This window comes from Zalophus californianus, chromosome 17, assembly GCF_009762305.2.
Source record: "Zalophus californianus isolate mZalCal1 chromosome 17, mZalCal1.pri.v2, whole genome shotgun sequence".
Classification (NCBI taxonomy): Eukaryota; Metazoa; Chordata; class Mammalia; order Carnivora; family Otariidae; genus Zalophus; species Zalophus californianus.
Window position 1 is genome coordinate 997,697 of NC_045611.1, and position 25,606 is coordinate 1,023,302.

At 63.6% G+C, this 25,606-nt stretch overlaps 3 protein-coding genes across 3 annotated transcripts in view; 2 read left to right on the plus strand and 1 right to left on the minus strand.

The window, feature by feature from the left end:
* Positions 1-16,354, plus strand: part of GALNS (galactosamine (N-acetyl)-6-sulfatase) — a 26,511-nt gene extending 10,157 nt beyond the window's left edge. The window contains 9 exon segments of the mRNA XM_027618059.2: positions 989-1,055; positions 1,136-1,263; positions 1,584-1,723; positions 3,815-3,918; positions 7,209-7,345; positions 8,138-8,240; positions 11,527-11,648; positions 13,438-13,555; positions 15,341-16,354. Of these exon segments, the coding sequence (XP_027473860.2) occupies positions 989-1,055; positions 1,136-1,263; positions 1,584-1,723; positions 3,815-3,918; positions 7,209-7,345; positions 8,138-8,240; positions 11,527-11,648; positions 13,438-13,555; positions 15,341-15,427 (1,006 nt within the window). The 3' untranslated portion in view covers positions 15,428-16,354.
* A 139-nt stretch (positions 16,355-16,493) lies between these two features.
* Positions 16,494-18,985, plus strand: APRT (adenine phosphoribosyltransferase). The gene is made up of 5 exons (XM_027618060.2): positions 16,494-16,709; positions 16,830-16,936; positions 17,926-18,059; positions 18,295-18,373; positions 18,565-18,985. Exons 1-5 carry the CDS (start codon positions 16,630-16,632, stop codon positions 18,705-18,707), a joined length of 543 nt encoding a protein of 180 aa, XP_027473861.1. The 5' UTR covers positions 16,494-16,629; the 3' UTR covers positions 18,708-18,985.
* A 492-nt stretch (positions 18,986-19,477) lies between these two features.
* Positions 19,478-24,048, minus strand: CDT1 (chromatin licensing and DNA replication factor 1). Its single transcript, XM_027619541.2, has 10 exons — positions 23,818-24,048; positions 23,141-23,341; positions 22,912-23,063; positions 22,086-22,283; positions 21,845-21,990; positions 21,590-21,690; positions 20,970-21,158; positions 20,637-20,765; positions 20,354-20,555; positions 19,478-19,802 (listed from the first exon to the last, which is right to left on the minus strand). The coding sequence occupies exons 1-10, from the start codon at positions 24,046-24,048 to the stop codon at positions 19,639-19,641; spliced, it is 1,713 nt and encodes a 570-aa protein (XP_027475342.1). The 3' UTR covers positions 19,478-19,638.
* Between the last annotated feature and the right edge of the window lie 1,558 nt (positions 24,049-25,606).

Genomic DNA, 25,606 nt, shown 5'->3' on the forward strand with positions numbered 1-25,606 from the left:
CCCTCCCCTGAACAAGGTGTGTTTACACAGCACCGTGTTTAGCTTCTGAGGTTTGGTTCCTGAAGCCGTTGAGCGGCCTGGGCTCTGGCTTCGAGGCCGTTTGCACCAGGCTGGCCTGTGGGCCGCGTGCTAGGAGCCCACGGGGCTGCCCCCTTCCTTGGGAGCCTACCAGGAGTGCTCCGCTGTCTGAGCCAAGTGGCTCCCCATGCGCCCGACTGGCCGCAGGCCTGCCTTCACGGAGCCTGCAGCATGGCCCTGCTGGGGTCAGGCCCTGGTCTGTCTCCAGCTTCGTGTGGCTTGATTTTCCTTTTCTCCTTTCTTCCTTTTGTATTGTTTCACATTCTTGGTGGAAATTTTTTTTTTTTTTTAAGATTTTATTTGTTTATTAGAGACAACGAGAGAGGGAACACAGGCAGGGGGAGTGGGAGAGGGAGAAGCAGGCTCTCCGCCGAGCAGGGAGCCAGATGAGGGGCTCGATCCCAGGATGCTGGGAACATGACCTGAGCCGAAGGCAGACGCTTAACTGAACCACCCAGGCGCCCCTTGGTGGAAGTTTGCTGTGCATCATGGGCCAGAAAGCTGGGTCAGGCCCTTGCGTTTTCTTAACAGCCTCATTGAGAGAGAACGCACCCTGTTGGAAGCGTAGTTCGGGGCTCCCTGGCACGCTCGCGGCGCCACGCAGACACGGCCAGCTTAGAGCGCCTATGCCCCGTGAGCTGCCACTGGCCCTGGGTGGCCGCACACCCGCCTCTGCCAGCCTCCCTGTCCTCACACGCTGCTCCTCCCAGACGGCGGGCTGCTGTGGTGCCTTGTCTTCGACAAGCCCGTGACCTCCCAAGCAGTGCCAGCTTCAGTGTCGTTTACACACACGTTTGCGTTTCATCTTTCTCGTGAACGAGGCCCGTAACTTTGCCTGTGAAATCACAGAAAAGGAGGCTTTCTTGGCCTTCTAAGATCTAATTTTTGTCTGGGTTTATGTTATTTTCAGATATTATGAGGAATTTCCAATCAATCTGAAGACTGGGGAAGCCAACCTCACGCAGGTGTACTTGCAGGTAATGGAAGTGTGGGCTGGGTAGGCCCCACGTGAGGGAGGCTGGCCTCCGGGCACACGAAGGTGGCGTCTTCTCCTCAGGAAGCTCTGGACTTCATGAAGAGGCAGCAGGCGGCTCAGCGCCCCTTCTTCCTCTACTGGGCCATCGATGCCACTCACGCACCTGTTTATGCTTCTCGGCCCTTCTTGGGCACCAGCCGGCGAGGGCGGTGAGTCCTTGGTTGTAGAGACATGGACTTCCACCCGGAGGGTTCAGTCATGCTTGATTACCTCCAGGAATGGGTGCTCAGTGCCATTATGTCTTCAGTTACCCTTCACGGAAAGAGACAGCAGCCCCTGTGCTTCCCCGAAGCTGTCCATGAGGCCGGCCTTGGTGGGAGGAGGGTTGCCGTCGTGTGGTTGGTTCTGTCCTGGATTAGCTCTGGGAACCGGACTTTTCCTCCTCTCTTCTCTGAATTCAGCCAGTCCGTTGTGTTGTCCGTTATCGAAGCCGTGACTTCACTGCTCACTGACGCCCTTTCTCCCCTAGGTACGGGGATGCTGTCCGGGAGATCGACGACAGTGTTGGGAAAATCCTGAGCCTTCTTCGGGACCTGAGGATCACAGAGAACACATTTGTTTTCTTCACGTCTGACAACGGCGCTGCCCTCATTTCTGCTCCTAAACAAGGCCAGTGTTCCACGTACCCTTGCCTCCACGGATGGGGCTGCCCTCGGGACCCTGGGATGTCTGAGGCTCCATCAGGGCCACTCAGCCACCCTAGTTAGAGTGTGAAGGGGCCAGCCTGGGGCCTGTCCAATGAGGGAGACGCCCCCTCCCTTCCTGGGGGCCCTAGTCTAGTAGGAACAGACTGTCACACAGGAGACTGGCAGGGGCCACCCACCAACACCCACATTGCATGGAGTACTCTCCTCTCCTAAAAGGCTGGAGCGTCTCCAGACCTCATGGGAAGTGGTGTCTAGGAGAGCAGGGACCCAGCCCCCCACCCCACAGTGCTGGCTTGGCTCAGCGAGGTTATCTCCGCGGGGCCGTGACCCCCTGGGGCTGCTCAGCAGGCTCTCAGGCTGTTCTATCTTGTTGAGCAAGGAGGTCCCACTCTCGTGTCCTGTAAGTCGTCCCCCTCCCCCCATGGTGGCATGTCTCTTTGTCCCATTTCCTTTTTTTTTTTAAAGATTTTATTTATTTATTTGAGAGAGAGCACATGAGAGGGGATAGGGTCAGAGGGAGAAGCAGCTCCCCGCCGAGCAGGGAGCCCGATGCGGGACTCGATCCCGGGACTCCAGGATCATGACCTGAGCTGAAGGCAGTCGCCCAACAAACTGAGCCACCCAGGTGCCCCGTCCCATTTTCCTTTAAGGGGCTCGGGCCTCAGCAGGGCCCTGAGTCACTCAGAGGGCTCTGGAAGGAAGGCCACGGGGAGCAGGAAACCCCAGGGGGGCAGGCCTGGGTAGGGAGGTGCTGGGGGACCCTGCAGTCAGGGGGGCTCCTGCGGCCGGTGTTCCGGGGGGCAGATGGGCTCAAGCTGAGAAGGCATCATGTTGGTGACAGAACAGCAGTTCAGAGTCTGGGCCTGGCTGGTCTGGGGTCCCAAGGGGTGCCATCCACGGCCCATGGAGGGATCTTGTCCTCAGGCAGGCTCTCCCCGTACAGCTGATGATCCCAGAGGTGAGGGCGACGCGCTCTGCCTCCCTCCCAGCAAAGGCCCCGGGCCGGCTGGATGCCGCTGTCCCTGCTGTGCCTGCCCAGCTCAGTGCCCCGAGAGCCCCCCGATGGCCAGCCCTCGCTGGGACCACCAGCCTCCCAGGCCTGGGCTTCAGTGTCCCATCTTCGTGCCTAAAGCATGGAATGGTTCACACACACAAAATCCACGTGCTTGGCTGTAAGAATGTGAATCCGTATACTCGCCTCACAGCGTGCGGAGTAGAGGCGGACAAGCAGTGGACCCTCGTCAGCGCCTGTGAGCCCCCTGAAGCCCCCAGAAGGAGCCACATCGGTCCCCGCTGCTCCGTGCCGTTCTCTCCCGTGTGCGCTCTGTCTGCTTGTGCCCGCTCTCTGCCCTGACGCGCGCTTCGCCGCTGCTCCATCGGCTCTGCCCGCGCGCACGTGGGGCGGGGTTCAGGGCCAGCTCAGAAGGGAGAACACCCTCCTGTTTGTCATGGGGGCCGGGGTTGCAGGAGCCCCAGGCCGCTGGTGCTGGCGGCAGCAGGGCACCATTTGTCCTGGGCTCTGGGAGCGAGCCAGCCTGGCCGGGGCCGTCTGCCCCCCAGCCCTTCCACACGCGTGGTTCACAGGGGGACTTCTCAGAAACAGAACCTGCCCTGGTCTCAACGGAGCACCTGCCAGGGGACCCGGGGGCCGACGCATTTTAATTAGACTCCCCACGCGCACACAGGGGACGCTTGAAGACGCGAATGTCTGAGTTACACGGGCCTTGCAGGCAGCCGTGAACCCTATCAAGGCTCCCTGGGACCCGTGTTGCAGCTCTGGCTAACGGCAGTGGTCACGTCCGTTTCTGAGCGGTCGCACTGCCTTAGGGACACAGCGACCGATACTGCCGCACGATCTGCAGGCGTGTGACCTTGAACTTGAGGCCTGAACTCTGGCTGGTCCTTTCAGCAGCGTCATCCTTGAGGGGCCAGGAAGGTGGCAGGCAGACTGTGACAGACAGACACACCTCCTGAAAGCGAGTGGTCAGCAGGGTGGGCGCCACCCTGGGGACTCGGGGTAGGCATCTGGTGCGTGACGACTCTGTCTCCCTAGGTGGTAGCAACGGCCCCTTTCTGTGCGGGAAGCAGACCACGTTTGAAGGTGGGATGCGGGAGCCTGCGATCGCGTGGTGGCCCGGAAAAATCCCTGCAGGCCAGGTGAGTCACGTCAGCCGCTCACGCAGGTGAGACTCCCAGTCCCTCCGCGCCGGCAGGTAGCTGGTGAAGGGTACGTGGGGCAGGCACTGAGACATCAGGTGACGAGGCTGCCTGTCCCTGAAAGTGGCAGCGCTGAGTGCAGCTAAGTTAAGCAATTTTCTTTCCTGCAGGACTTGTCAGAGCCTTAGTGTGCCAGTGGACGTCACAAATACCTGAAGGCACAGGGCATGCTGAGTTTCTAAAAGCTTGTTGGGCCACAAAGCATGTCTCCCAGGCCACTGGTTCCACAGGCACACTCGCAGAGATGGCAGCCCTTTCCTGCCCCTCAGAGCCCTTTGCTCTGTCCCTCCTTCAACCGAGAACCCGCACACAGGGTCTTCTCTCACTGGGTGGCTCAGTTCAGACTCCTGACGAATACAGGGTGTCAGAGCTAATGTTTGGAGACACTCCTCCATGATCTCTGGACTGGTCTCTCCCCTTTATGTGCTCCGGAGAGCAGTGCGATCAGCTCAGCCCCCGTAGCCACGCCACGAGGCACACGGATCACCTTACGGTTCCTGTCACAGTTGCCACGCTCAGTGGCTTACACAGCATCCTCATCCATTCGGGCTGGAGGTCGGAAGACCGGCCAGGCCTCCTGGGCCAGGCTCACAGCTTCTGGAGGGTCCAAAGGAGGATCCATTTCCTCATCTTTCCCGGCTTCTCCAGGCACCCACGGCCCCTCCCTCCACCGTCCAGGCCGGCAACGGCCAGTCGAACGTCCCCTCGTCCCTCTGGCTCTGGCCCCCCGGTCATGTCCACGGTTAGGGCCCCGCGGTGACCCTCGTCCCTCTGGCTCTGGCGCCCTGGTCATGTCCACTGTCAGGGCCCCGCAGTGACCCTCGTCCCTCTGGCTCTGGCGCCCTGGTCATGTCCACTGTCAGGGCCCCGCAGTGACCCTGGTCCCTCTGGCTCTGGCCCCCCGGTCATGTCCACGGTCAGGGCCCCGCGGTGACCCTCGTCCCTCTGGTTCTGGTCCCCTGGCAACTGTCTACGGTCAGGGCCCCGCGGTGACCCTTGTCCCTCTGGCTCTGGCCCCCCCGTCATGTCCATGGTCAGGACCCCGCGGTGACCCTCATCCCTCTGGCTCTGGCCCCCCCGGTCATGTCCACAGTCAGGGCCCCGCGGTGACCCTGGTCCCTCTGGCTCTGGCCCCCCAGCCACTGTCCACGGTCAGGGCCCCACAGTGACCCTCGTCCCTCTGGCTCTGGCCCCTTGGCCATTGCCAGGGATCCAGGATCAGCTCCTGTTTTAAGGCCAGCTGCTTGGCAGCTTTGATTTCCTCTTTACCGTGTAAGTAAATGTTCACAGGGTCCGGGGTTTGGGACGTGGACCTCAGTAGGGGGTGGGTGTTGTTCTGTCCACCATCACATCATCATCATCATCATCACCACCATCACCACCGTCACCACCACTCCCATGCTACATGTTAGCAAACTGTGGCCCCGGGAGAGGAACTCACTTGTCGGGACTGCTGGCTGTCAGGTGGCAGAGTGGGGAGCAGGCCCCAGGTGTGGGGCATGGAGCCCACCCTCCTCCCCTGGCTCCCCCACAGCTTCTTCCTCCAGGACCATCTCCGTGGGGACCTGTCTCCCTAGGGAGGGCTCCAGCCTTTGGGATCATCCCCCTCCACCGCTCATCCGCCTGGCTCCACACCCTTCTGGGCCCTGCTCCCTGGAGGAGAGAGCATGCCGAACAGAGCCGTGTGGCCTTCCCTGCGCTGTGTCCCATGGCACACGCTGAAATTGAAGCCAACAGGTTGTGAGGCCTGTGCCCTGTGATGACCACGGCGGGACTTTATTGAACCACTCTCGTGTGTCCAGCAGGTTCAAGTACTCAGCCCCCCTCACGCCTGGCAGGGTGACTGTTGCAGAGTGGAGTCTTGGGAGTGGTGGTAGCACCAGCAGGGACACCCACGTGCCCACAGCAGATGGACTGCTTTTTCTTAAAGACGTCATGCGTGTTGAGAGTTTCTGTCCTTCAGGAAGAGTTTGTGTGTTCCCAGCCGTTCTGTGCGCACAAGGAGGACATCAGATACCCTGTTCTACCCCACCATGCCACCCACACGGCAGTCTCTCTTCTCCATTTGTTTTTCCCAGGCAGTTAAAATATTTAGATTTCTTTTTTTCTTTTTCTCTTTTGTCCAAAAAAAGTGGCAAGGGAGAGAAGCCGTGGCAATGAGGTGATGCCATTGGCCGCCACCTCCTCTCCCCCGCGAACCTCCGTAGAAGGTTTAAGTCAAACATTGCCTTCCCGTTCCCCCACACTGGGCCGCAGAACCTGCGACGCGAGCAGCCACAGCCTGTCTGTGTCCACACGTGATCCAGGGCGTGGGAAGCAGTGGCTGGAGGTCCCAGCCAACCGCGTGCACACGGGATGCCTGCCTCGCTAGGCCTGCCAGCAGACTCTCCGGGCCTCCCCGCCGACCTGGCCCTCACCCCCAGATCCAGGCCGCTGAGCTGTATGGTGGGATGAAGGGACCGGGCGGGTTCCAGATGAGGGGAGCAGACGTGTATCCATGGGGACCAGCACGCGGCCCTTGGCCGAGAGCGCTGCTTTCCTCAGACCCATCTTGCTGGTTGCATGGAGTCAGACCGTGCATTTTGGGCCCGGGTAGTCTCTGGGCCCTCCCGACGGCCCCAGCCCGCAGCCCCTGCTTCTGCGCTGCTCTGGGCCTCGCGGGTCTTTTTTCCACCTGTGCTCTTACCTCAGTGTTCAGGTAGTGGTGACAGATGGGCTCAGAGGGGGCCGGCCTCACCAGGCTGGACCCCGCCAGCATCTTCCTGCACCCTCTCCTCACCTCTGTCTCCTTCCGATTTGTAGTCACCACGGAAGGATTGGGACTTGGGGATGGGACAGTGTGACTCCACACTCGGCCCTAACCTCGCAAAGCCAGTCTCCTAGGGAGGGGGCTTGTCCCTCCGTTGTGGGGTCCTGAGGCGGGAGAGTGAGTGTGGTGGCCCCATGTGCTCCAGTCTGACTCTCAAGGACATGAGGGGCTCCAGGACAGCCTGGAGCAGGGTGAGGCTGCAAGGGCAGGGCCGAGAGGAAGGAGCCGGGGCCAGGGTGTGTGCTCCCACATGTGGACGTCGGGCAGGGAGGGTCTCTGTCCCTGTGTGTGTGCGCTGAAGGGGGTGTGACCGTGTGCCCCTGGCTGGGCAGCAGATGGGCCCATGCCCGGGGACCTGAGCCTTGGCTGCCATCTGGTCAGCGCAGGGCATCCTGAGTGCACCTCCGTCCCGTCATTTCAGGTGAGCCACCAGCTGGGCAGCGTCATGGACCTCTTCACCACCAGCCTGTCCCTCGCAGGCCTGGTGCCGCCCAGTGACAGGGTGATCGATGGCCTGGACCTGCTCCCCGCCATGCTGTGGGGCCAGCTGACAGACAGGTGGGTTCCAGCCGGGCACTGGCCCCCCAGCACCAGGTGACAGAGCCAAGCCTCGCTGACAAAGCAGTTTCCTCCCCCAGCTGGCTCGGGGCAGGAGGAGGACATGAGGGGCAAGTGCCCTGGTCCTCCAAGACCGTTCCCAGCACCTGGGGCATTGGGGCACATCCAGGCCCAGCACTCGGGGCAGAAGGACGCGGGAGGGAGGACAGACTGTTCTGCCCCAGTTACCAGCCGTCCAGACCCCAGAGCCCGGCCCTGTCCTGGGCTCCACCCCTGCTGGATCCTTCGTGTCCAGACTCAGCTTCTCCCTGGCTTGAGACCAGCTGCTGTTCTGCTCAAACAAAACGAGGTTCCCAGGGATGTGAATTCTGAAACACTAAGTCGTGTAGCAGGGGAGGCAGCCCCACTGTCCTCAGAGCCGCCCGCGGCCTTGGCTTTAGGGTGCGGATGAGACAGTATTGTTAGGTGTTTTCAGCGTTGTTTGTCTTTTGTGTCTTGAACTCTGGACAAGAGCTGGTTTACTGGTGGGGAGGGGGTGCAGGTGGTGGTGGTCTTAGCAGGCTGTCTGACCCCAAGGTGAGGGCTAGAGCCGCTCTCCTCCTGCCGCCAGCTTCACCCCCAGGGCCGAGAGCGAAGGGGACCGACCATGGGGCTCACCCCTCACAGCCTGGTGGACCTGTTCACCCTTGTGCCCAGTCTGAGCCCAGCATGGTCATTTCTGTAACGTGTCAACATAACTGTGCGCCCACAAGTTTCTTGTGTTTCCTGACCCTTTCCTTTTTTCCCCAATAGACCAATATTCTATTATCGTGGCAACACACTGATGGCAGTCACCCTTGGCCAGTACAAGGCCCACTTCTGGACCTGGACCAATTCCTGGGAGGAGTTCAGACAGGTAAGGGGGCTTGGGGTGCCGTGGACTCTGCACCCCCAGCACCTTGTCCTTAGGAGGACACCTCTGGACAGCGCAGGCCAACAGGCGGTCGGGACCAGAGGCCTCTGCAGAGGGCTGGTGGCTACAGGGCTCTCGTGCTCACCACCTTACCTGTGGGCCTCCAGACTCACTGTGGCAGCAACCCCCAACCTCTACCAGAACACTCTTAGTAAAGGGCATGGCAGAGCCCTGTCCCCTGGCCTGCACTCTTGGCACCAGCCTCCTCCAGGCAGCCCCCAGCCCTCCCAGCTTGTGGCCAGGGTCCCCGCACCTGCTCTCCCTCCCCACAGCCGAGCCCGTCCTTTCTTCAGGTATAATCTCAGCCATCCGGAGCACCTGGTACCCCATCTCCTATCAGGCAGGGCTGCACGTGGTTTGCCCTTTAGGTGCTCAGAGGCTAAGAGGTCATAGGAGCACCCAAAAACCCAGAGCCTGGCCATGTGGGCTTGGGGGCGGCTGTGTGGTCTCACTTCTCTCTCCGGCCCCACTGTCCAGGTGGCACAGGAGCAGCCACCCGTCAGGCCTCCCTGGGGCTCCCTGGGCCTGCAGGCTCTTGGGGCCCCTTGGGTCAGGGTCCAGTGAGCCCCGGCCCAGATGAGACCCGTCCCAGCTTCCACGCGGGCCGAAACCCGGAAGAGCTGGGGGAGCTTCTTTCAGAAAGGGTGTTGGGAAAGTGCAGAAGGTTCTGCAGGTGGAGCAGCTCCCCGAGTGACCCGTCCTGTGTTTATGGTGGGCCAGGAAATATCGGGAGAGGCCGTCCCCGCCTGCGGACACAGGGCTCCCTCTCCCTTGGGGTTGTTGCTTGGCATAGCTTCTGAGTTCTCAGCAGATGAAGCACACAGTTCTTTTCTCCTCTGTATAGAGGTTAGGGGAGTCTCTGCCTGGGGGGCAGCTGCCCGGTGGGGGAGTGGGCTGACAGTCAGCTGTTCTGATGACCCTTCTCCCTCCAGGGGTCACTATGACCCAGGGGGCATGTGAGGGTGCGAAAGGCCCAAGAGGTAAGGGTGACAGCATCCCCGCGGCCATCGGCTGCTTCCTGGAGCACCAGGGGGATGGCAGGCCACCTCTTCCCAGCCCTTCCAGGTGCTGACATGCTGCGGGCAGCTTTGTTCAGAAGCCATGGGCCTGCCCTGCTGGGGCACAGCCAGGCCCGGGCAGGCTCCCAACCTGAGGGACAGGCCTCGGGGTACGTGTCAGCCAGGGTGTGCGGGTCTGTGGTCCTGGCTTGGGAACCACCAACAGGCCTGGGGATACGTGTCAGCCAGGCTGTGCGGGTCTGTGGTCCTGGCTTGGGAACCACCCGCATGGACCTTGTTAGCTTCCCAGCCGTACCCTTGTTCCTGGGGCCCGGCCACACCCCAGGTCAGGCTTTTCCATTCCCCTGGGGCTGGCTGAGCAGGGAGGGCAGAGGAGGATGGAGGGACCAGCTTCCCTGTGCCAGCCCAGAGCACAGCAGGAGTGGGGTACACATGTGCACGTGACCTTCTGCACTTTTGGACTACGTCCCACACTTACCTGAGTGCAGGGCTCCAGGGGCCAGGGCTACGGAGGGGCAGGTGTGCCCCGCTCCCCATGCCCCGCTCTGCGCAGAGCGCTGGGCTCCAAGGGAGAAGGGGCCACTGGAGCTGGCTCGGCTCTGATGCCCCATGGGCACGCCCTCCCTCATGGGACAGCTGTCATAAGGGCAATTCTGTGCAAATTAGCAGCATCTTAATTAAATAGTGTATTTGATTTGCATCCAAATGAGGACTTGTGTGTTCTGTCTAGACCATTAGCTACCAGCCTTTTTGTGCTAGAAGTGGTGGTTCTCCCACTGTCGATACGTGTTCTCCAGCACTTCTGCGCCCAGACGGTCAAGGGGTCGCCCACTTTGGAACCCACTTGGGCATCCGTCATTGGCTGCCCTCTCCATCTTCGATTCTCCTTATTTTTCCAGCCACCGATTCAAGAATCACAGCTCGGTGCAGATAAATGAAATTTCATGGGTTCCTTACCTTCCTGCTTTATTGAAAAGCAGAATATTACCTGCTCCACTGACCAGCTGTCCATGGCAGACACGAGGTGGGGGTCACACACAGGGGGGTTGCCCGTTGACTGCACTGGGGCCTGCAGAAAGCCTTCCAGTTGCTCGTGGTTGAGAAGCGAGTGGCACACGTCTGTCCCCCAGGCCCCAGTTCTGGGGTTCACGTGCACAGGTCACAGCCACCTCTCCAGCCCCTGTAAGCCGTGTCCTGTGTTGGCTGAAGCCTGGAGCCAAGCTGCTTGCGGGGCCCTGGGCTCACCGGGGCGTCAGGATTCCGGCTTTTCCTGTTTCCAAGTCGGGGAGTCCTGCAGCCTGCAAGCCTTGGGGACAGAGCTCCAGGCCGCAAGCGCAGCAGCTTTGGGAGGGAGCCCCAAGGCCATCCCAGGTGCTCACGCCACGCGCGGACCTCAGAAGCTGAAGCTGCCCCCCCCACAAGAGGACCCCCGAGGGCAGGGGTGGCCTGGGGAGGGTGCGGAGCTGGGCCTGTATGATGCACGCGATCTGCTCTCCTTTGTCCGCGGACGTGTCCGCAGCAGGGTCCATTTCAGTCCCCGCTGTTCCCGGGGCGTCTAGGCTGCCGCCATGGGCCTCGGTCTCTCCCTGGCCTCCGAGGTGGCCCAGGAGCCTTCCGGGAGTGCTGAGCACGGAGCACTGCGGCTGCAGGAGGCAGACCAGGTGGGGTGGCTTTGTCCTGGAAGCTCCCAGATGGGCTAAAATAGTTCATGTATTTTGTTGAAGCGGTAGCCACTTTTTTTTTCTTTTTTTCAAGATTTTATTTTTTAACCAATCTCTGCACCCAACGTGGGGCCCAAACTCACAGCCCTGAGATCGAGAGTTAACATGCACCACCAACTGACCCAGCCAGGTACCCCAAAAACATTTTAAAGAGTCACCTGCCATCCCCCCCAAAAGGGGTACACTGGGGTACTAAAAACACAGACATGAGCGCTCAGCGACTTCGAGGCCAGGGATGTGGGAAAGACGTCATCCTACAGGAGGCCTCCTCCATCGCGCTCAGCCCCAGAGCACTCACTCGTGCATCCTGGGACGCAGCACACGGGAATGGGGAGCTCCTGCCTTGCGGGGCATGGCATGGCCACTGCTGTCTGGGCTCCTGGGGCACGGGCGCACGCACGCACACACGCAGGCACACACAGGTGCACACACGCATACATGCGCGTGCATGCATACAGCCCTCACCACCCTCCCGGCCTCTCGTTTCAGGGTGTTGATTTCTGCCCCGGGCAGAATGTCTCTGGAGTCACCACCCACACACAGGAGGAGCACACAAAGCTGCCCCTGATCTTCCACCTGGGACGAGACCCGGGGGAGAGGTACCCCCTCAGGTGAGCCAGGGCACGGGGAGGCCTTTGGGCTGCTGAGAAGACGTTGGCTGGGCCCAACCAAGTGCAGGTGCTCACCAGCGGGCTGGGTGTTACCAAAGAGTCAAATGCATGTCTTGAGCTCTTGGAGACGCCGAAGAGCACAAAGCAGCACCCGGGGACCTCCTGCCCCCAACAGGTGCTCCAGGCCTGTCCTCTGGTGTCTGCCTTGGCCAGCGCTGCCTCTTCCAGCACTGTGCCCTGCGTGGCCTGCTTTCCTCCGGTGCTCCCATCTGCCTGCCATCTGTCTCCCTCTCCCACGGGTCCATGTGACCCCCACCTGGGCTGCCTTCAGGGACGGCTGCACTGGGGGCTTGAGGGTCCGGGTGTGGGGTGGACGAAGAAGCTCTGTGCATGGCAGGCAGCACCGGCTTGGGAAGATCCACCCAGGGGCTCCTGCCAGTGAGGCTCTGGGACGGGGCCTTGCCGTGCCATCCAGAACACTTGAGACACTGCCTGGGACCTTTGTCCAGCTTTGAGGCCCGGGACCCTGGGAAAGAAACAGGTGTGCCCACACCTGCATCCACCGGAACCTCACACGTGGTCTTACTGGCAGTAGGGACTTTGTAGGGGTAGTTAAGGTGAGGGTCAAAGTGAGGTTGTCCTGGATTAGGGTGGCCCTACCTCCAATGAGAGTATCCACGGGAGACAGAAGAGGGGACGCAGACACGGGAGAGGCCACATGAGAACAGAGGCAGAGATGAAGGAACATGATAAGTGCCAAGGCACCCCTGGAGCTTCCCGAGGGGTGGGTCCGTTCCTGCCTGGATCTCAGACTCCAGCCTCCAGAACTGGGAGGGAAGAGGTTCCGGTGGTCTAAGCCCCAGTCTGGGGCCATCTGTTACGGACGCGCCAGGACACTCACAGGTGGGAGCTGGGAGACCCTTGCGGTTGTCACCAACCACAGGTTTGGAGCCCAGGGCCGCGTGTGAGTGGGGTTGGGGATCAAGCTAGACCAGGAGGAGGCTGGGAGGAAGCAGTCTGAGCCCCCCTCCTGCCCCTGGAAGTAACTTCAGAGCCAAGACCCAGCAGGACCATGGGAATGGATGGCAGGACCCGATTTCTGGAGGAGCCTGACTGCCCCCAGGGTCCCCCAGAAGTCACACGTGTCCCTGTCACACTTGTGCCCATGCTCCAGACAAGGAGACCCAGGCAGACCTTGCCGATGAGACTGCTGAACCTAGCTTAAGCCGGCCCTTCCCAGTGCGTCTGGCCAGAGAATCGTGGAAAGACTTGACACAGGCCTTGAGACCTGCTCTGAAAAGCTTGCAGGCGTTGTGTGCAGTGAGCACAGCCTGCCGGACAGGGTAGAGGGCCTGAGGAGCAGAGCTGACCTGGGAGTGCCACAGTTGCAGATCCAGAGACTGTGGCGAGCAGGGCAGGATCCACTGCTCCGCTACACAAATCTGGGCCAGAGGGACCGAGAAAGCCGAAGGTGCTAGTAGCCTGCAGAGATCTGGGTCTGCTCGGGGGTGCGCGTGACCCTGGCGGTGCCCTTGGTGGTGCTGGCCGGGGCTCAGGCCCTGGCTGGTGAGGCAGGAGTCGTGGCCGCTGTGCCCGCAGCCTCATTTGTGGGGAAGGTTCTCGAGGTGCACGCCTACTCCTGGGCACAGGGGATAGAGGTGGCTGGCTGGCGGCTCCATCAGGGAGGGATCCCTCACTCCCCAGGCCTCTTCCCGACCTACTTAGGTGGCCTACCTCGATGGCCTGCCGGGGCCTCCCTCCCTCAGTGACCTGGCCCTCTTGCCTCCAGCTTTGCCAGCACTGAGTACCTGGATGCCCTTCGCGGGGTCACCTTGGTTGTCCGGCAACACCAGAAGACCTTGGTCCCTGGACAGCCCCAGCTCAACATGTGCAACCAGGCCGTCATGGTAAGTGCTTGATACGCCACGGGCTGCCGATGCTGGGAGGGTGTCCCTGGGGCTGTGTGACGTCTGCACACCCCAGACCCTCACCCATAGACTGGAGCTGTTGTGCCTCCGGAGGCTGCTGGGGCTGTGGGCTCGAGCCCCCCTTCTGTCCTGCTGCTCTGGCACAGACCTCACAGGTGGGGCAGGGGGTCGCTTGGCTCCTCTGCAGGCGTGGATACTCTGGGCTGATGGCCTGAAGGTCCCGTCAGGGACAGACCTCCTGGAACCCCGTGGGCACTCGCCTGCAAGGCCTGTCCCTATAACTGTGTGTGTGTGGCACCCCGCTCCACAAAGATGGGTGATCTCTGGTCCCAGTGTCAGAACCTTTGGCCGTACCCCAAAACCCACCGAGCACCGTCGGGATGGCGTAGCCCAGCGTTCCATCTGGATGGCCCCTGTCCCCGAGCGGCCCGCAGACGGTGGTTTGGAGAGCAGCTGAGCATGTCGAAGCTGCCACATGGATTCCAGCCTGCGCTGAGGAGCCGGTGCGGCGTGGCGGGGCGTGTGCTAGGAAGACCGAGTCGGGCATTAGCAGCGTCTTCCGGGCGCTGGGCACGAAGGCTGCCTCGTTAGCCAGGGCCAGTGTGGGGGCGGCCTTGTCTCTGCTGTCCACACCTGGGGTTTCATGTCCTGAGGCTCCCCACAGAAGGACATTCAGGGCAGAAGCCAGCAGGGCTGCCTCTTTCCCTCAGAGGGGCGGGTCCGCCCTGTGAACTCAGAGCAGTGCCGCAGAGGGTCCCTGTCTCAGGACCACCAAGGTGCCTGGGGTCCAAGGAGCCTGAGCACCCCCCACGCCCACTCCAAGCCCCGTTTTTAATCTTTCTGTGAAAGCGAGCTGTCCCCACCCCCAGCATGCCCTCTGTCAGCAAATGCATGTGGTGCCTGCCCAGGCTGGGGCTCCAGGTGGCAGCGTCCTTGCTCACCGCGTGCAGACGTAGCAGATGTGAGGGTGGAGGGACCTGGCTGGGGTGCTGCTGCAGCTGGCTGACCCCTGGACCCGGAGAAACTGGGGGACCAGCCCTCCCCCGCAAATCCCACAAGTGAACTGAAGGCAGACCAGAGCAGTGTGGGTCAGCCTCCAGAAGCATGGGTGCTCGCTCTCCCCAGCCTCCCAGACTGGCAGTCTGAATCCTGCACACGCTCTGTCACTTTGCTCTGCGTCCAACGTTGAGAATAGCTTCCTTACCCAAAGCCTGCCCTGCCCCAGCGGCCGGCCCCACCCTGCATGGGCAGCCAGAGGCCACGTGATGCCATGCAGGGCAGGAGAGACCTTCGCCAGGTTCTCACTGCCCTTGATGTTCTGATTCAGCAACAGCTTCTGAGGCCCCCTGTGGGGGGAGTGCCCCCAGGGTGATTCTGAGTCTCCCTACCAAGGCACAGGGACACCCCATGGGCAGTGGGAGGACAGGGCGAAACAAGGAAGGCTCCCTCCTCTGGACCGGGAGAAATACGGCCATATAGAGCAAGTGTGGACATTCACGTGCCCCGCCAAGGGGCTCCCCTGAAACAGGCCAGCTGTGACCCCAGCTGACGATCAGAGAGCTGTGTGTGGATGATCCTGAGCAGGCTGTAAGGACCCTCCTGAGTCAGCTGTTGTTGAAACGTGGCGATACAGCAGGGCCGGTGGCTGCCCGGCCGTGGCTCCTCACCCGGAGGCCAAGGAGGCGATGGGGCAGGGCAGGAGTCGGCCACTACTGAGCCCAGAAGGGCGCAGAGCAACTTCATGTTCTCTCTTCTCTTTGCCAGAACTGGGCGCCCCCAGGCTGTGAAAAGTTAGGGAAGTGCCTGACGCCCCCGGAGTCCATCCCGGAGAAGTGCTCCTGGCCCCACTAGTACCTGTGGGCGGGAGGGCTCTTGCCTCAGGGCTCCCGCGCTGGAGGAGCCCCGCTGCCCTCTGCCCTGCCCACACCAGACACACCTCCTCTGCCGCCAGCAGCAGGACTTGCCAGGCTCCACGTGCCCAAGACCTAGTCCTGGCGTCTCTCAGCCCCCCTGGCCCGGCTGACCCTGCCACGGTGACCCCAGCCCCAGAGCTGAATGCTGCCCTCTGGCTTCCTCCGGCGTCCTGCCTCCATCCCAGGCTCCAGAGGACGTGGCTGCGACCCGAGTCTCGCTGTCACGGTCGGCCGTGCCAGTCCTGTGCTGGCCCCTCGGTCCTATATGCAGAGGGTCCCCCTGCACCCCTCCATGGTGGGGTTGCGAACCTGGAGGGGATCGTGACAGCAGTCAAGGAAGGCCCCCCTGGCCCAGTGGGGACCTTGGTCTTCCGCCTTCCTCAGGGATCCCGACCCCAGTACCCTGTGGGGCAAGTCGGCGCCTCAGCAGCTGCCCTGCCGACCCTCCTGCCCTGGGCTCCCGGTGCGGCCTACCGCGAGGGCCCCGGGCAAGCGGGGGTGGGCTTCCACCTTACCGCACCCTCCCCGTCCCTGCCCGAAGGCCTTTGTAGCCGCCTTCCGTAGAGGGGGGTTTTCACGTCTCTGCGGGGATTGTGATGCCAAAGCTGCACCGTTGTAAGACTTGGGAAGTTCTGAAGAAAAGTTTTAGAATAAAGGTACAGGCATTTTTTTTTTTTAAGAGCTATATTTTTGCGGACGTTGACGGGACGGGGAGCTGTGCGCTGTCCAGCCCCGCTCCGCTGAGGGGGCGGTGCTCTCGGGCGGCCCTGGCCCTCCTTCCTCCCAGAACTCTCCCGGGGCCGGCCCCACCCCTCCAGGCCCCGGCGCCCCCGCCCCTCGGGCTCTCCCCGGGAGCCCGGCCGGGCCTGCGTAGACGCCGATTTCGCCCCCCGGGCGCGCGCAAACCGCCCTAGGCGGGGACGCGTTTGTTCAGGGTGCAGAAAAACAAGAGCGCCCTAACGACGTTGGCACCTAAGATTCGATGAAATACGGTAGTTCCTGCGGGCGGTGGCGGTGGCGGCGGCCCCACCCCCACAGTCCGGCCCCGCCTGCCGGCGCTGAGCGCAGGCGCAGAGCTGCCGGCCCCGCCCCCAGTCGCCGAACTTCGCTCCCCGGTTGCCGACACGCGCTGGCTTCCAGATGGCGGACCCCGAGCTGCGGCTGGTGGCGGGGCGCATCCGCAGCTTCCCGGACTTCCCCGTCCCGGGGGTGCTGTTCAGGTGCGCGCCGGCCGGACACGTGGTCCGCGCGGACGGACGGACGGAGCGGGGCGCGGGAGGGTGGCGGCGCGGGGCCGAGGCCCGACCCCTGGGGTCACCGGGCCTGCTCTTGCGTGCCAGGGACATCTCGCCCCTCTTGAAGGACCCCGACTCCTTCCGCGCCTCCATCAGCCTACTGGCGAACCACCTGAAGAAGACCCACGGCGGCAAGATCGACTACATCGTGGGCAAGCGGAGGGGCCGGGGGCGGGTGCCTGAACCCCAGGGGGACGCCCCGGGAGGCCGTGTGGTTGGCGGGGTCGCCGGCTCTGCGCCAGGTCCCGTGAGGGTGTGGCCTGTGCGCTACTCTCCCCCGAGCAGAGCGGACACAGGACGGACGCCCCGCGCTTGCTTGGGAGGGGCTCGGGGGCGACCCTCAGGGGACACGCCGAACGCTGCACGGGTGTCTGGGTGGGTTGTAAGGATGGACCCGCTGCGCCTCACGTCGCAGCCTGAGGGTGGGTACAGCCTTGGGTGGCGCGGCGGAGGGCAGCGTCCGTCCCCCCCCCCCCCCGCCCGCCAAGTTCCTGGCCCTCAGCTCCGGACACGTGGGGCCCCGCGGCTGAATTTACCCAGAGAGGGTCTGACCAGAGACTCTTCCTCCAGTGTGTACTGAGCCGCGCGGGCCGGGCCCTTTCCCCGCGCGCACCCCGGCAGGTCTTGTCCTTGTGCGAGCCCTTCCCCTGGCCCTCCAGCGGCTCCCCACGTCTGGGAGGGACCACAGCCTTCCACTTGGCTGAGTCCTCCAGGGGGGTCCTTCTGGAAGCCGCCCCCACGGCACCCCTGGGTGGGGTGGGGGCCCGCACTGCCCCTTTCCGGGCAGGTGCTGCTTTTAAGGATGACAAGAGGTGTCCAGTCCAATCCACGGCCACTGCTAGCCCAGTTAGAGACAAGGAGAAGTCAGGTCACTTCCCTGAGGCCACGCAGCCACGTTCAGGCCCGTGCCAGACACACCTGGTCCTTGGCCCCGGCTCCCGAGCTCCCGTCAGCACCCAGCAGTCCCTGTGCCCAATGGGTGCAAGAGGATGGATGTCGTTGGTCTTGTAGCTGGAGCTGACAGGGCCAGGGGCTTTCTGTCAATGCAAAAGCTCCGTGTTCTCTTCCAGCACTGGCCCACGGGGATCTCGTGCTGCCGTGCCCCACAGCTGCCCCTTGACACCCCAGCTCTCGCCAACAGGCCTGGACTCCAGAGGATTTCTGTTCGGCCCCTCCCTGGCCCAGGAGCTTGGCTTGGGCTGCGTGCTCATCCGAAAACGAGGGAAGCTCCCTGGCCCCACTGTGTCTGCCTCATACACTCTGGAATACGGCAAGGTGGGTGGGCTGCGTGTACTGCTGCCTTTGACCCTTCGGTCCCCCAGGGATAGTTGTGGGGTCTAGTGGCCCTGCCGTGGGTGGTGCTCAGCCTGAGACGCCAGGCTAGTGCACGCAGCCGGGAAACCGCTGGGTGGGTTGAGAACGGGGCCCAGACTGTGGGGCGTCCTGTCAGCATCACCTCCCAGGCCGTCTTCAGACACATGCAGACCGTGGGCCTGCTTCCCATCCCTAGGCTGAGCTGGAAATCCAGAGAGACGCCCTGGAGCCGGGGCAGAAGGTGGTTGTCGTGGATGATCTGCTGGCCACTGGCGGTGAGGGTCTCCCCCCAGCAAAGAGGGCCTGGCAGGAGGGCTGCTAGGGCTGGAAGAAAGTGCCTCACTGCAGGAGTGAGAAGTGGACTGGGGCCCCGGCACTCTACAGTTTACCCGTGAGCAGCAGGACCCTGCACGGGCCATTGGGAGCCTTGTCACCATACCAACCCCCTTCCCCCGCCCCCGCCCAGGAACCATGCGGGCAGCGTGTGAGCTGCTGGGCCAGCTGCAGGCCGAGGTGCTGGAGTGCGTGAGCCTCGTGGAGCTGACGTCGCTGAAGGGCAGGGAGAAGCTGACGCCCGTGCCCTTCTTCTCTCTCCTGCAGTTCGAGTGACTCTGGCCCCATCCTGGCAAGGAAGAGGTCCAGCCCGGTGGCTGGCTCTGGCCACCAGGGGGCGCCGGCCATCTGCCAGGACTTTTTTTTTTTTTTTTTTTCCTTTTCAATTTTGTAACTTTTCTGCAGTTTCTCCAGGGCCTAGGCCATCGTCGGGGTCCTTCCTGCAGGCTCTGGGGGTGCCAAGGCCTGGAGCCAGCAGTTCCGGCTGGGGCCCAGCCCCAGGCCCCTGTAGGGGCACTCACAAACACCAAGAGAAGTGAATAAACTGCTTTGCTAGAATGGCTGCTCTCGGTCCAGGTGCCAGGGTGAGGTCTGGGCTTGGGGCCAGGACATGCTGGAACCGCCCCCCCCCCCCCCCATGGCAGGCTGCACAGGCCTGTCTGTGGCACCTTGTGGTTGTCCTCACAGAGGGCAGACAGGAGACCGGTGTGGCTCTGACAAGTCACGCCCCTGGGGCGGCTTCCAGACGCAGGAAGTGCCGTCCGTGTTGCTGGGGCTGCTTCCTTCAGGGGGCTCCAGGGAGACCGTCTCCTTGGCTTTCCCAGCTTCTAGAGCCTCGGGGCCTGCCCTCCATTCTCAGAGCCAGCGGCTTACCACCCTCCAGGCTTGCAGTCTGTCTCCCTCTTACAAGGGTCCAGCGGGGACACCAGCCCCACTGGACCATCCAGGATTCCCACATCGACGTCCAGGGGGGGCATTCTGCCAACTGCCTGACCTCCTGCCCCACTTCCCTACACCCCAAACACAGCAAAGACAAAGTCCCCAACAGAAACCAGTTTAATGACGATATGCTGCACGGGGGGAGGCTTACTGCCCAGACGGCCTGGTGGGGAGTTCAGAAGGGGGAAAAGTGCATGGTGTTCCTAAAGGGAGTAAAACAGACACAGCGGGCCAGGCCGGGGACCTGAAGCCCATGTCTGCGAGGCGCTCATAGCGCCGCCTCCGCACGGGCAAGGCAGGCCAGCCGTGTGATGACACCTGCCAGGTCAGCAGCCTTGTCCAGCTTGACGTAGGTGTCCGTGCGGATGTGGTGGAGGCTGAGCCAGTCGGGCAGCAGCTCGGAGAGGAGCCGCACGTGCTTCTCCATCTCCCCTGCAGACGGAGGGGGTGTGTGAGGCTGGGGCCGATGCACATCTGATAGCTTAGCTGGATGCTAAGCCCCCACAGGGTGGGTGTCCAGGCCCTGTCAGCAGGCCTTCCTTAGGACCAGCCCTGCCCCTCTCGCCCATACCCGCCAAGCCTGTCTGTGTCCCCGAGAAGCAGAGTGAACAGAGGAAAGATGGGGGACAGCCTTGCCAAGGAGCTGACCCCTCCCACTGAGCCCCACGCCAGTCCCGGTCCCCAGGAGGGAGCTGCCGGTCCCGTGGGGCGTGGGGCCGTCCGAGGGGCTGCAGGGTGACTGGCTGGGTTGTGAGCACAGAGGCTCGAGAAGTGACTCTAAGGGCACTGTGCCCACCCAGCACACACCACAGACCCCACACGTGTGGGGAGCAGCCAGTCCACGGCACCCACCCTCACCCAGGAGCCGGGGACACAGGGAGGGCCCAGCACACACCACAGACCCCACACGTGTGGGGAGCAGCCAGTCCACGGCACCCACCCTCACCCAGGAGCTGGGGACACAGGGAGGGCCCAGCACACACCGGGGCTCATGGCTGCAGGGTAGCTGCCCAGCATTCTGCTGCAGGCCACCTCCATGGTGAGCGCTGGCTTCCGCGCGGACACGAAGACGCCGCGCAGCACGCGGGCCAGCTCAGGGAGCCGCTCCAGCCTCTGCAGCCGCTTCTCCTGCTCTGGCCGGCGTGTCATCTGGGCCAGCTGCTTCTGTTTCTCCTTGCACCGGATCTGCAGGGGGCCCGGGGAGGGGGGGGGCGGTCAGTGCAAGGCCAGCCCTGCGGCCACTCTGCGAGGACCCCCAACACTCACCCTCTCCAGCAGGTCCTGGGACACCCCCCTCAGGGCCGCAGGCGGGGTGGCCGGCAGGGCAGGGCTGGGGGACCCAGGGCTGCTGGGCTGGGCCGTACGCAGAGCCAGGTCACTCAGGGCCTTTTCCATCTGCGGCAGGTCAGACGGGAGAAATGAGGAGCAGCCTCCCCTGCCCAGGAGTCGCTGTCTGTCCAGCCCAAGCACCCTGTACGTCCAGGCATGAGGGGAGGGCACATCCCGCCACCTGTGAGGCACTTGGCCAAGGATGGAGCCTGTCAGGTGCCCACGTGGAGGTCGGGCTGCCCTGCCCCGTCATCCCGGACACAGTCTCACCCTGGGTGACATGAAGCTGCGGGCACGGGCCAGCACCTCCCGGGCAGTGGCCGGCTTCTCTGTGGTGGGCGGCTGGGGCAGCTCGGCCGGCTCAATGTCAGGCACCTCGTCCACATTGAAGCGCGGGTGCCAACGTGTGAGCTGGTCCTCGGGCACCACCATGGGAGGGTTCAGGGAGGCCAGGAAGGCCTGTGTGTAAAGGGGACAGGGCGTGCCGGGTGACCCTGGGCACATCCGTGTAGGGGTAGGCAAAGCTGCTGGGCTCCCGTCCCAGCTGAGCGACCCTGGGCAAGGTCCTGCACCTGAGCTCAGGTGCTCAGCTGGGCCAAGAGCCGGACACAGCAGCCACCAGCACCCAAGGAGCCCGTCATGAACCTCTCAGGGCCTGAGGCTGCCATGCTGAGCTCCTCCCCCTCAGCTGACCGGGACCAGGGCCCGCCCCCCAGCCCGCACCCACCCTGCAGGAGGCAGCCGTAGGAGGGGCTCAGAGAACTCTAGAGAGGGCCTGGTTCTTGCAGGTAGGACCGAGCCCTGGACCGGAGGAGGGGGCGGAGATCAGGGCGGGCTGGGGAGAGGCTTCCTCCAGGGGCCGAGCTGACCGTCCCGGGGCGCACACTCACCCTGTGGTGCTCACGGACGCGCTCCACCAGATTCTGCCTGAAGACCTGCCGGCGCTGCAGGAGGCACGAGGCTGTGAGCTGGGGCGCCGTGCTGCCGGCCTCTGTGGGCAGGTTTCAGGCCTGAGCCCCCAGCCCCGAGACCCCGGGTCTCGTGGGAGGCCGGGGACCCAACGCCTAACACCCATGCTCAAAACCGTGGCACTGGCGGGGAACCAGAGGCGCAGGGCTGCATGAACTCAGCCACAGCACACTCACCCTCGTCCAGCAGCGGCTCGATGGTAAGCTGGTAATCAGACCTCTTAACACCGTCCTTGAAGGTGGGGACATTGCGCTCCTGGCGGAAGCGGTAGGAAGTAGGGTACACAGTTCTGATCTGGCCAACATTGCGCTCCTCAAAGCGCCTACGGGACAAGGTGCTGGGGTCAGAGAGCGCCCGGTAGGGCACACGGCAGACTCCACAGGCGGGGGGAGGGCCCCGCCGTGGCGGGCCACTCACTTGCGCATCATGTCCTGGACGCCCTGCTTGACTTTGGCAAAGGTCACGGTCTCGGAGCGGTTGTAGAGCATGCCCACGATGGTGTCCATGCTGCGGAACATCTCCGCCAGCACCTGGTACTTGTAGGGCAGCACGAGGCTCGGGGGCCCCGGCTGGGCCAGGGCGTGGAAGCGCTGGTAGGCAGGGGCCTTCTGTCCACTGCCAGGGAGGGATCCAGGCGTCAGGGAAGCGGCAGACCCACACCCCTCCAACACCAACAGCAGGCAGGCAACGTGGCCAGGGAGACCCCAGAGCCGGGGCTTGAGAACCACTCCCATGACACACCACGCCCCGTTCCCACAGCCGCCGCACAGCCCGTGTCCCCATCATGCGCACGGCCGGAAGTGCAGACAGAAAGGCATAGCTCCAAAACTAGCCACGTCCTGCCTGGTCACCTAGGGAAGTCCCTGGCCACCCCCAAGCCCGGTTCCCTCATCTCGAAGAGTCACCCGACGACCGCCGGAGCTGGGGAGGACAGACACCCCCAAGCCCAGTTCCCTCATCTCGAAGAGTCACCCGACGACCGCCGGAGCTGGGGAGGACAGACATGACTACACGGGACAAATACCCCATAACGGTGAGCTGTTGACAGCATCTGAAGCTCACAAGGGCCCCCCGCGGCAAGAAGTGGCACCGCTCACAGATGGAGGCCAGGGTGCGGAGCTGGCCAGTGGCCGGGCTGGGATCCGACAGCCACGTCACCTGCACGGGCTCCACGGAAGGGGCAGCCCTGGCCTCTACCAGCCTAGCCTTTCCTCCGGTGCCTGACCGCCCACCCAGGACTCACCGTGGCCCTGCTGGGGGCCCCTGGTCCTCGGGCACGCTGAGTTCCCCAGCATCCTTCCTCTGGGCACTTGCCCTTAGCTCCTGGGCCCGGGCCCCTAGCTCCCGTGCCCGCTGCAGGCACGACTTGAGCTCAGAAAAAGTGACTTTTGAGGCCTGTGGACACAAGATGCCTTCAGCTGGCCGTCCACACCCACATCACTCTACCTCCCCCACCCTGGGTCCAGCCTCACCTTCTCCTGAGCGGCCAGGCAGGGCTGTAGACCTGCTGAGGGAGGGGCCTGCTCTGGGGAGCCGGGGGCAGCGGGGACAGTGGGGGCCGCCAGGTCAGCGGGGGCAGCACAGACAGTGGGGGCAGCGGGGGCAGTCGGGTCAGCCGGGTCAGCGGGGACAGCGGGGGCAGTCGGGTCAGCCGGGTCAGCGGGATCGGAGACCTGGTGGGCAGAACGCCGAAGGTGAACGAGTGACGAGACTGCGACTGCGGGGAAAGGGATTCCTGCCTCCCTCAGCAAGCTAGAATACGCGCTGCTGGGGGCCCAGGGGAGGTTTTTGCTGGAGTTGAGCCAGAGGGCCGGGCCCATAGCCTGCTTCCCGTTCTTCTCCGGCCTGACCCCTCGCCCAGGCTTGCAGGCAGGCCAGCCATCTACCAGCCCACTGAGCCCTGGCCCTCCTCACGCCAGCACCTCTGCGCCCTCGCTGCGGGGAGCTCTGTGCCCGGTTCTTGCGGCGGCCACAGCACACCTGCCCCCTGCCGTCTGCGGTGACCGGGCCCCAGGCCTTTCTCTTGCAGCCTGTTCTCAGGGGGAGAGAGAACAGACCGGGCCTGTTCTCTGCATGGTGCACCGTCTGCAGCCAGACCCCCGATCCGCGTCCCCCCTGCCCCCGCCCCGGTCTCAGTTTCCCCCCACACCGTGTCGGCCGGCAGCCGCAGCCTCCGGCGCGCGGGCAGCGCGGGGTGGTCGCGCGTGGGCTCGGCGGGCGGGCGGGCACGCTTGCGGCTGCCGCCCGGGGTGCGGGCCGGGGCGCCGGGCGCGGGCTTGGCGGGGCTTGGGGTGCGCCAGGCCGGCTTGACCCGCGGCGGCGCGGCGCGGAGCCCCGGGCGACGGCGCGCGAAGAAGTCGGTGAGTCGGGGCTGTGCCATGACGGGACCGGGCACACGGACAGGGACCTGGTACGGCACAAGACGGAAGCGGTGCCGCGCTCCGCGCTCCGCGCGGATTTTCCCGCCGCGCCTGGCCCCGCCCCCTCGGACGGAACCATCGGCGGGGGACGCGGGGGGGCGACCGGGAAATGGACGCGTCCCGGCGCATGCGCGCGGACGCTCTCGCGGCTGCGCAGGCGCCGCAGCGTGGTCCTCCTTCCGCCGACCTCGAGGAGACGGCTGAGCTCGGCTGGGGGCGGTCGCGGAGCCTGTGCGGTCCGGAGGAGGAGAGCGATGCCACGCTGCTTCCTGCTGAAGTTAACACCAGGCACCGTTGAGTGACGCTGGCCCTCGGCGGCGTCCCTGGGCAGGGTCGGCAGCCAGACCCTGGAGTCTCTCCGCGGGTGCGAATTCCGCGACAGGGAGGCTGTTGTGCAAGGAAGAGTGGCATTCGGGAGGATCGGGGAAGGGGGTGTTAGTTCCAGAGGGGCCGCTGCACGCAGGGGCGCGGGGGAGCGCCCTGTAGAGGGCCTCGCGGTGGGGAAAGGTGCCCGGAGGCGGCGGTCCCCGTGCGCGATGAGCGGAGCGGACAGCTACGCTCGTGCTTTGGGAACAGCAGCTGCCCAGGGAGCAGGGTGGAAGGTGGCAGCCGGCGTGTTTGAGCCTAGGTTCTGCGACCGGTTTGTGCTGGTGTGTGCGCTGTGGGCCGCCACGCTGGAGGCAAGCATTGACCTCCGTCGAAATGGACCTCCCCAAATGTAAGCTTGCTGTGCGTTATAGGGAGAAATGTGCAGGGTCCTGGAACTGCAGTGACAGCACAGCCTCTTCGTCAGGCCAACGGAGACAAGGGGACTTTGCAGATCTTTCAGCCTGTAGCTGCTCGTCAGGAAGGAGGCAGCCGTCTTCTCTCCCAGATACACTGTGGTTCCCGCGTGCACTCTGTTCCACATTTAGAAGGTAAAGGAACACCTGGTCTTGGAGAGTCCAGGCAGCTGGATCTAACCACAAGTGACTCCGGTATCTGGCTCCCAGCCCTTGCCCTCTGCAGCTAGGCTGATGAGCAGGAGGCCTCCCCAGAGCCTCCAGAATGCTGAGACGTTTCTACCCGCATTTCATTTGTCTTGCCACCTGCCCACCCACCAGCCTGGAACTACAGAGTGCTGGCTGGGCTCATGCCCCCCAAGACAGCTGAGTGAGGTGATGGGAGGCAGGACCCCGCAGGAGAGGACACCCTGCCTGCCCGGCTCCACATGGCTGTGTGACAAGGGCATGCACTCCCAGGCACATCCACCTGAGGAGGACCCCTGGGAGGGAAAGGGTCACACATTGCTGTGTTCCCGCCAGCTCCCCGGGGGCACTAGTCTGGAGGGGGAAGCAGGCCCTAGGAGGCCCTGAGTGGCTCTGGGGATAGCTGAGGGGTCTTGTAGGATCCAGAACATGAATCTAAAATGTGGCGGTCCCATGTGGGATGAGGCAAGTCTGGGGACGCAGCAGTGCTGTCTTCATTCGCTCCTCACAACCAGCCATCGGGAGGTGGGGGGGCGTGCCATGCAGCAGG

Bases quoted from the DNA above. Each gene is read 5' to 3' on its own strand.
- APRT (XM_027618060.2), top strand. From the start codon at position 16,630: ATGGCGGACCCCGAGCTGCGGCTGGTGGCGGGGCGCATCCGCAGCTTC. The intron at 16,937-17,925 runs GCAAGCGGAGGG...TCTCGCCAACAG, and splicing joins CAAGATCGACTACATCGTGG to GCCTGGACTCCAGAGGATTT. The intron at 18,060-18,294 runs GTGGGTGGGCTG...TCCCATCCCTAG, and splicing joins ACACTCTGGAATACGGCAAG to GCTGAGCTGGAAATCCAGAG.
- CDT1 (XM_027619541.2), bottom strand. From the start codon at position 24,048: ATGGCACAGCCCCGACTCACCGACTTCTTCGCGCGCCGTCGCCCGGGG. The intron at 23,342-23,817 runs GTGTGGGGGGAA...TCTGCCCACCAG, and splicing joins TGCGGCTGCCGGCCGACACG to GTCTCCGATCCCGCTGACCC. The intron at 21,691-21,844 runs GTGAGTGTGCTG...ACCTGCCCACAG, and splicing joins CGAGCCGCTGCTGGACGAGG to AGGCCGGCAGCACGGCGCCC.